We start from the raw sequence: 10,123 nt of genomic DNA, 5'->3' as shown, positions 1-10,123 counted from the left end.
GAATGCATTCGTCGGCTTCCGATGAAGGCGCCGATAGCTTAAAGATGCGATGTCGAATTAATAAAGAAAAGAAACAAAAACAAAATGCATTTGTTATGTGCCACAATATTCTCGAAAGAGCCATATGAACACAATGCACTGATATGCGAATGGTGTCGACGTTAGATGTCAGCCAACGCCAAGCACAGAAGCGAACAATCAAGTTCATAGTGAGTGCCTAGAAAGGGAGAAAATATTGCACAAATTTCTGGCTGCGATCCTGATAGACCTCCTAGATCATCTCGTTCTGATGCAGGCCAGTTGACATGTGCTTGTTCCTTGAGTCAATGGGTGAACGCAGCACATCAGGGTTGAATGACACTGGTGGGGGAGACCTGAGCTGTCGTGGCATTGGAACGCTCTCATAAGGAGCCTCAAATGGAGGAGACCGCACATACTCCTTGCGACTGCGACTGGCAGATCGAAGTCTCTCAGTAGCCTTGTGGATGCGTCCTGAGATGCTGCTGTCTCCGATGCTTCGGCCCCGGTTATGACCCTTGTGGGAGGCCGGGACTGGAGGGCTGGCCTCCGAAGCTTGGTCGTTGCCAGAAGACAAATCGTCGTCCATGACGATCTCAATCATCCCTGATGCAACAGCGCCCGCCTGTTGAGGTCGGTGGGCATGTTGAAGAGGGGCTGGTGGCGGCGGTGGAGGTGACGCAAGATGCCTCAACTCCTTAAGCACTGGAGGCGCGGGAGGTGGTGGAGGAGGAACGGGATCATCCTCGTGAGAGCGTCGTCGCTCTCCGGGAACAACCTCTTCAATTCGTCCTACACTACTCTTGCGCCCGAAACGGGCTGGACGTTGGCCAGGCTCATCGGGAATTGGAGCCGACATGCTGCGAGGAATCGAGGGTCGAGATGGGGGCTGGTAGACAGTTGATGGCAACAGAGTCAGACTAGGCTCCGCGCTGGGCTCCACCTTCTCTGGAGATTGCTGAGGAGAGGTTTCTGGTGAGTGTCTCTGAGAGAAGGTGGCCGGGATCATAGGCATTTCAGGCCTGGGAGTGCTTCCAGACTGATCGTGATTGCCCTCAATAATAAGCCTCATAGCCTTTGGAGTTGCTGGAAGACCGATCACAGGGCCGTTTCGGGCGTACATGCTCCTCTGTGGTGGCTCTGTAGCGCTTCGGGGTGGGATATCATCGGATAGCTGCTTTGGCTCGGCCATCTCAACGGTGACTGCAAGGGCAGGAGAGAACTCGTTGGGATGAGGGATAGAAGGTGTTTGTGCACGCTTGGCCAATGACTTACGACGCTCCTCGAGCTCTCGGGCAGCTTGCTCCTTCTTTCGCTGGCGCTCATCCTTCATCTGCTTTAGGTCGCCGGCGTGCTCTGTAGAGGCAGCTCGACCATGAACAGGCATTGATCCGTCAAAGTTCGCCGCTTCAGAATTGGCCCTGCGCCGGCTCTCTGTGTTGTCCTGCTTACTCAGTGCTGGGGAGTTCAGGCCTCGGCTAGCGCTGCGGCTATGCTTGTTCCTGAATTCCTCCTGAGCTGCCATTGCTGCTCTGTAGTCCTCCTCGTCCTCAGAGCCCTGGTAGTGAGGTACAGTAGCAAGAGGAAGTGGAGAGGAAGGAGAACGCTGTACAGAACCGTCTCGGCCTTGGCTACGTCCACGGAGAGTCAAGGCTGGTGGGCGATTTCGACTATCGGGGCTCCTGCGACGGCTTGCTCGGCTTGACCCTCGGCTTCCAGGCTTCATGGTTGACCCGCTGACCTTGCGAACCGTGTTTGGCTCACCGACCTGACCATGTCGTGGAGTGCTTAAGTTCAAGAGATCCTCAGGAGACATGGGAATGGGTGAGGTCGGTGATCGCTTGGCTTTGGGCCATCCTCGAGCAGCGACCCGGCCTCGTTCCTCTGAGGGCTCTCTAGACCTGGCGGTTCGTTCGCGACTGCCCGGGCGGCTACGTGATGCATCCCGTGTTCTTGAGTGACTACGCTGGCGGCTTCGCTGTCTTTTGGAGAAGTGGTTGGCAGCGTCGAGACTGTGGATGTAGTCTTCTCGGTTTCGCACGGCTTGATGACGAAGACTTCGACCAGCGCTTGATGCAGAAGTGACGGAGCTGGTAACGGACGCCGGACCTCGACGGCGACTTGGCCAGTGGTAACGGGTCGACGAAGTAACCGAATGCTCCGGAGATGTTACTTCTTCATGGGAAACTCCAGGCTGCAGTTGCAGGTTGACGCCCAAGGGAATACGATCACGGGAACCATTCCGATGGTTACGTGATGCTTGCTGCATCTTCATCATGACAGTTTGATCTGGCGGTGGCGGAAATTCTCCTTCGGAAGGCTGAACAACACGCTGAGCATGCTCACGCATCATCATTGGGCTTGCTGTGGCAGCGCGCTGCAATGCAGAGCCGAACATCATGTTGTCATTGCCAGACGGGGTTCGGCCATGGCTGGATCGAGGTTCATAATCAGAAGGTGCGGCGGAAAGCCCTGCGGATCTTATCGCCTCCCTGTTGAGGTCCGATGGTATTTCTCCGATAGATGGTAATCGACCTCGGGCTCGAGCGGATACTGGTGTATTGAACCTGCTGTTGTTGGAGGGACGAAGGAACGCTGTCGTGGCCTCATTGTTGGAGGCGTGAGACAATGCAGGCGAGCCGGCAGAGTCGGCAATGGGAGTAACACCTGCAGCAATGGGGGTCTGGCCTCCATCACCAGCGAAAAACTTCGACTTCTGCGCTTGGTCGCCAAATGAGGTTATGAGTTTGAGTGCAGAAGTCTTAGCGATGCTTCGCTGGGGGCCACGTTGAACGCCAGGGGGAGATAGCGGCGGGCTCAGTATCTCAGGAATACTAGGAGTCATGGACTGAAAGTTGAGTTGGGCAGCAGATGGAGATGCCCAAGGCTCCGTAGACTCTTGGTCAGTACAAGCGAAACAGCGGATTGCCAGCTGTTGCTGACCATGTTGAACTGCCCATTCTCCCCACTTTCGAATGATAGCAGCCTGACGCTCCCATACACCAGGCGCGGAGAGGCATGTGAGGATCAGTGCTTCCATGTAACGCTTGTGAGAAACATAAACTTCAATAGCGTCGTTGTGCTCACCCATGCCAAGCATAATCGTTGCTGCAGCATGTACATCCCCGGACTCGAGCAGTCGCTGAACATAAGCTTGGCCGAGCTTTTGTTGAGACGCCTGACCCCCAATACCACTCAGTGCAAGAAGCATCCAGTCGGATGAGGTCATGTTTTCAAAGTTGGCATTCATGATGTTGGAATCAATATCACCGAGCCACTTGGCTAGAAGGATGCGGCTAGGAGACCCTTGAGGGTGTCTGCTCATTTCATCCCGGATCAGGTCCTCAATTTCCTTATTCCACCCAAAGATAGTGTTGAGCATCTGACGGCGCAGGTCGTCGTTAGTCAGGCGGGCGTTGTTAGAGCCCATGGCATGTTTGTATGGGATATCACTAAGACGAGCTCGTGTAAATTTGAAGAGATCATGGACCTTGTTATCGTCAGGGCTGCGGGGAACTTCGTTGCGTAGGCGAGAGGGTCTGCGGCGCGAACGGCTGGAAGCCATAGACGAAACGCTGGTAGTACCAAGGGAATATCCCATTGAGTAGGCATCCATGTCCCGCGAGTTGCCTTGGGCATTGCCGTTGCCGATGGTAGATGACCGAATTGAGGTTCCCGCAGAGATGTAAGTATTTTCTGATAAGCCCTTGGACCTCGTCGATTGAGGATAACGACCAGGGGTTTGGGAGGATCCTGTCGAGGATTGTGATAAGGATGAGAGACCACTTCGGCTGGAAACAGGGCTGGCTGATTCATAAGGTTCGTTCCCGGAGTCGTAAGCTTGGCGTCTAGTAAGGCGGGCGAACGGTGACAGATGATCTTCATCACTCTCGGAGATGTTCATATCCAAGGGGATTGAGCTGGACTCGGACTCGGAGGCAATAGTAGTGGCTGAAGTCGCCGACCTATCCCCCGTCTCCTCCGAGACTGGAGGTGATGGTGGCAACAAGTTTGCTGGATGCTGGACATTGGCGACCATAATAGCTGGCGAGTTGAGATCAAATTGCTGTGCCGTGTTGTTGGGGCCAAGAGTAAAAAGAGTGGCTCCTGGGCCATAGACGGCGAGACCTCGAACAAGGTCGAGAGTTGGAATGGGATCATGAGTGACGTGCTTTGTTCTGACATCCCATGATTGCGTTTGCCTATGTAGATGTTAATCAAGGGAACGGATCATGCAGCTAAGCGCGCGCGTAGCCTGGGGTGTTTTGTGGCAGTGGCGATCTGCAAGACTTACGAGTCGGAATACTGAATTATGCGACCGTTTTTGGACCAACCCATCCAATTAGGCCCGTCCATGGAAATCTCAGCTTTTCTGAGATTTCGAACAACTTTTGCAGGATCATCAGCACTATACTTCTTTGCCACGCTCCAGACGCGGAGGTCTCCATCCCGCATCTGAACCGCAAGCATATCCGACTTCTGTCGTGAGGAAGAAGCATGCCATGCAAGGTTGACGATTGGCGATGGTCCTCTAGAAGTAGTGAGATTATGTAGAATAGTAAATCGTGGCTGCAGTGTAGCCACAAACAGAGAGCCGTTTTGATAGCTGGATTCTTGTCAGTGAATATCAGGTGGAAATCAAGGGGCGGCTTACCCAATGGCAAATGTCCGACAATCAGATGAAGGAGCCAGTGCGGTTACGGCAATTTGGTCGATGGTTCGTGAAGAAACGTGTTCCGAAGTTGAAGGTTCAAACATGATAATGCTTCCTTTTGTGTTGCCTGCAAAGAACGGTCAGTGGTTATGCGGCCCGATTCACTCTAAAAACACATACCAAAAGCAACATTTCCGTTCTTCATCCATGCGGCGACAGTCAAATGTTCGTATGAGGCAAATCGAGCGATTTCATCACCCGTCATCAGGTCCCATACAATTGCTGTCTGACCAGCATCGTAACTTACAACCAAGCGACCGCCGCCACTTTCGCTTTGGTTGTCAACGGCCAATAATTGAACCTCATCGGCATGTCGTGAGAATCTTCGTTCGATAGTAAGGGTATCATGGTGGCAACAGACAACGGATGAGCCCTGGGCGTATAAAAACATTGAGGCCGTGGCGGCGCAAGGGTCAAAGTACTTGAGATCGGTAACGTGAGGCATAGTCGTGCTGTCTGGAACCTGAGAGGATTTGCTCCTTGCTGCAGACCTTCCTCCGGAACTTAATGATACGGTGCGATTCCGCGACGACGTGGCCACGGGGACGGACATGGTGGGCCTGATATCCTTTCTGAATTTCAACCTGCGTTTACGGAGCTTGCGTTAGCCAGTCGGATGACCAGAGAAAGGTACAGCTGCTAGGTCTGCTTGGGTGTTCGTCTTGTGCGACGCTGCACGTACTGTTCTGGTGCGAATCGATGTCGACAAGGAACAACCCCCCGATAGCGGGGTCTTTACGAATTGCTGCTCTCGAAGTCGCAGAAACAGGCGGAAAGCTACACTCAAGGGCTGTCTAACATGCCTCAGAATGTTCTACTGTCCGCACCCGGACAATGACGGTTTTCGATATTGCGGTGAGTTCAAGGTCTCGGATGGCGTTGTGCTGAAGTTTCGTCGTTGTGCAATACAGTCAAGCGGGTAGCGACGGCCAGGTGAGGTTGGACAACGAGTGGAACTCGTGAAGCTGTATGTCTTGGTCGCGATGGTGTGTAATAGGCGGATGCGGTGAAGTCTTCGGAATGCGAATTAGTGTGAGATCAAGAAGTTGAGAGAGTAGAGTAGGAACACGCGAGGAGGCGTAGAAAAAGGATAGACGTGTGTGGGGAGATGGGCAAAGCTGTGGTTTTGCTCGTCGAGAGTAACCTCAACCAGGGCAACAGTTTGAGAAGGACGCTAGAGGCGCAAATCGGCAACAGTAAGAGTGCAACCGCCTCCCCTGCTCAAGCTGGATGTGATTGCATGGGGTCGGACAAGGCCAAATAGAGATGAGCGTTCAAAGTGGTCAAGGTCAAAGTGTAGCTGCCAGGAAGAGCTTGGTAGTGGATGCGGATAGGGATGGGATGTGAAAAGGGTGTGACCCGGCGCTTCACTTGCAGCTGTAGCTTGAAATCCCTTGGGAAGATGGTTCTAGGGTCCATCAAACTTGTGTAGGTGCGTTTGTGTGCGCTTGTATGCTGAGCGACTACATGTGACTAAGACGGGTGAAGGAGTATGTTACAGACACTGGATCGGCAATTGGGGATATAGGAGGATGGAGTGTTTATGAAATTGCAATCTGAGAAGAAGAATTGATGTCCTTACCTTGATCTTCTTTTCGTTGTGAAGTGAAGCAAAAGTTGATCAGTCGCTTACTTGGTGGTTGGTGGAGTTGTGGTATCAGGGTTGACGTTGGAGCTGAAGATGTGACAAATGTGATTGAGGCGACACAAAACCAGGACTCGAGGATAGAGGCACAATGCAAAGCAAAGCAAAACAAAGGCGAAAAGAGAAGACTAGGAAGAGAGAGGGAGGCCCAAGAAGGAAATTCAGACCAGAAAAAGTGCAGGTTGGGATGATTTTGAGAAAGAGACAGACACAGGGTTTAATGGCAGTGTGCTGTGTGATGGTCCATCCATCATGGGTCAAGGTCGGGGTTCAGAGTCAGAGATGGCGCCTAGAGAGTGGCGTTCTGGCCTGTCAGTGGACGCTTGAACCAGAGACCGATATTAAAATAGAGCCTTGCGAACGTTGGGTTGACTGGATCAGCGGAGACGGACCGGCTTATAGGCAGTATGGAACCCAGGGGTCAACATGGAGGATGGTCGACAGCGGCTGGGGATTGGGAGCTTGAGCCTTGAGCACCTTTTCTTCCCATGGTTTGGACTCGAGCTAACAGTCCGAGTGGGGAAGAAAAGCTGCAGAAGACTAGGATCCCCTCTTGCACAGTAGCCAGGGTTCTGAGCATGCCATAGCACTAGCATGGCTTCAGACGCTGGTTTGAAAGACGCCAGTTGAGGCGGAGGCGGTCACTTTTGACATGAATGGATCATGGCCGGCGGCTGCAGTCTTGTCATCCATGACGAACAATGTCCAACGTGGACTGCCATCTCATCGCATCGCATCGTCGACTGTGGATCTTTGGTTAAAGACAAGGCGAGTCGAGTCGACCATCGGCGAGTCGCAGCAGTCCCCTGCCAAATTTAGCCTCGTGGGTTGACCGCGTGCCGTTGAATTCAATTCTCTCAATCAATCGTTGGATGGCGCATCAAATTGTGTGGTCCACTAGACTCAAGGGGACCCCTGTAAATCTCCAGATCCATTCCGACCTCGAGACTCGACCTATCAAACAATCAATTGTCTTTCATTATTCGCGGACAAGCAGTAACTCTTTATCATGGAGGCATTCCTTGGTCTTGGTGACCTCGGTCGTCATCTCATCCAAATTTCATCTTGAATTTGCATTGATAACAATCCATCAATCAGGTAGAGAAGCCGCCGCCGCCCCTCTTTTGCTAAGATGGGCAAGAGAAAGCATCCATCCAATGCAGGCGACGTCCGGTACGACTTGAGCGGCAACTTCTCAAGCATTGCAGCGCAGCGCAGGACAACACAGCAGACAGAGCACAGCGTCCTCCCACGCAGCTAGTGCAGTAAAGAATAGGCACCACGACATGATATGCTCGATCCAGTTGTGTTGGGTATGATTGAAACAAAAGACTGGTCGGTGCCTTACATCTCAATCTGCGCGCCTAGCACAGCATTGCTCCAAGAAGCATCACGATGCTCCTTTTTCAGGCACTGTAGAAGAGGGTTCTTTACTCTACAGTGGGGGTGCACTGAAGCTGTAGAGGCATTCCATTCCATAAAGTCGGTTACAATGAAATACAAAGCGAGCTGTCCAGTCTCTAGGTATTGATACAAAATACAGACAGACAGACAGACAGACAGATAAACAGAGTCGATCTGCGAGATGAAGGAGGATGAAAGCTTATGGTTGGGGAAACGAAGCATGGGGGGCTTGAGCAAGCGCTTGTATGCTAACATTGATTGGCCAGAGCTAGCCACCCCGCTTGCCAAAGATGTGCTACAGCTTGTTTCTCGGCGCTTATTGGACACGCTATCTAATCGGGACGGGCCAATAAGCCGGCCGATCACCTTTGTTGCAGGGACTTAATCGCCCTCTCCTTCCCGTCCCGCTAGCGAAGAGGGTCTGTACCCACATTATTCCAACGGAAAGAGCAGAGAGCTTTAGTACCTACGGATACCCGACCTATCTATATCGACCAAATCTCTGAAATCAGAGCATCACGTTGTTGCTTGGCGATAATATCGAATCATGATAGAAACTGAACAGGGCTTCCTTGGACTAGACTCAGTTATCAATGTCGCTCGGAATTTCAAGTTATTTCGGCTCCCACCCAGTGTTCTTTAAGCATGGGCTGATATCTAGATACATAGTCAGGAAGCTACTGCACTTGGACGCTCCACTTTTGACCTCATTCGATAAAGGGAAAGAGAGTCTGGATGTGAATGTTTTCACGCCCAATAGATTACTTATTGTTAATTAGCAACTGCCTTGTATACTTTGTCAAGACTCACCGTGTACAGTATCCGTAAAGGAGACGAGACAGGCCAGGCATCTAATTGTGTCGTCGCCTTCCATCCTCAAACTTCTGTTGAAGTGTGGATCTCTCTTTCCTCTCCACCTGCATACACGATTTCTTCTTTACTTTTCCCGTGCCCCTGGTCACTCCCGTTCCAGTGTAACCTCACCCACACACAGCACCAGCCTAGATGCATTTCTACCGTGAATATCTCTGTTCCAAACTTCAACATTGCGTCTTTCACTAAGCCTTCAATGACTTGGGTCACGTCTGATACACGTCAGCTTGCTTGTCCTATCAACGCATGCGGAGTTTTGCATTGAGAGACTGCTGGAATCGGAGATCCTTTATCAGACAGTGAACATGACGTTGGAAGTTGGTTGTTTGTTGGCCCTTGAACTAGCTGCTTATTTCTTTATTTGGATCTGCCAAGTTCGCGTGGGGTACCGGGTGAAATATTCACCCAGACGCTCAAATGACATTTCGATATCTGCAAACAATGAGCATCTGTAGTGATTGCGACTGCAGTTGTCTTTTGAAGCTATCCGGTGAACCTCATTTATGCACCAGCCCCGTGCGATCCCTCTGAACTCGACTGATGCAAGAGAGAGAAGGAAAAGAAGAGGGCTTCCCTCGTCCCTGAATCCCCGTTGGAGCCTTTCTTCCGATGTTTGTCTCAGAAGCACGCGGCCAATACAGGCAACTCGAATTGCTTATTTAGATTTAGCAGCCCTACTTGAAGAGCATGTTCCCTGTCATATATGCACATTGGCATCTCCAGTCTCTTCCTAGGCACGCGCTTCGAGTCCAGCAAGCGCCTCTACCTAGCAAAGTTTCGGCTAGGAGCAAATGTTTGCAGTATATGCTGTTCACTCACTGTGCCTCTCCTAATTGAGTAGACTTGCCTCACTCTCCTCGGTTCCGATGGACAGGTTCTGTGAATGCACATTCTACCAGCCGGGCATATCATGGGTAGCGATTGGACGAAGTCTCGCTATCGAATACACCTATAAGAAGTACTAAGGACTGTCAGATCACTCTCAATCACATTGGAGTGCCGTAAAGCTGTATCGTTTTATTGATACACACAGGCTGGCCTGTATGGTTCGGGACTGATATTGAGATGCAGATATGAACAAACTACTCCGCAGTGTGACTGGGCTTGGGCGCCACTGACCAAGAACCCTTTCCGACCTATTCCCAACTTTATTATCCCGGTCAACTAGATGGACCTGGCCCTGGCATGTCTGGCCTCATAACCCAGGCTACCCCAGGACTGTCTCAATCCTTTATCAGGGTTTGCTGCAGCCTCACACGGGTTGCGTCTCTTCTTTTCTATTTTATGGGAGCGGATAACTGCAGACTCATGATGAGAAGGACACTCCGCCTTCCTTTCTTTTGATGCACCTGGCGGTTGCAGCTCGTTTATGTCGTCCTACACAATTCACCTTCGTCGTCTTCAATAACAGCTTGACTCGCCACTTCAAACTTTTTGAGCGGATTGATCAGTGCATTAACCTGCGATTT

General features: G+C 51.5%; 1 protein-coding gene across 1 annotated transcript; it reads right to left on the bottom strand.

Annotated features, from left to right (window-relative positions):
• Nucleotides 1-271: 271 nt before the first annotated feature.
• FIESC28_08112 (uncharacterized protein) lies at nt 272-5,285 on the bottom strand (the record flags this gene model as incomplete). Its single annotated transcript, XM_031162251.1, has 4 exons — nt 272-4,220; nt 4,313-4,624; nt 4,673-4,799; nt 4,853-5,285. 4 exons carry the CDS (start codon nt 5,283-5,285, stop codon nt 272-274), a joined length of 4,821 nt encoding a protein of 1,606 aa, XP_031013706.1.
• Between the last annotated feature and the right edge of the window lie 4,838 nt (nt 5,286-10,123).

This window comes from Fusarium coffeatum (assembly GCF_003316985.1).
Source record: "Fusarium coffeatum strain FIESC_28 chromosome Unknown BRIP53273_contig_185, whole genome shotgun sequence".
In the NCBI taxonomy this organism is placed as follows: Eukaryota; Fungi; Ascomycota; class Sordariomycetes; order Hypocreales; family Nectriaceae; genus Fusarium; species Fusarium coffeatum.
The sequence above is the reverse complement of the archived record's forward strand: the minus strand, read 5'-3'. Positions and strand labels throughout refer to the sequence as shown.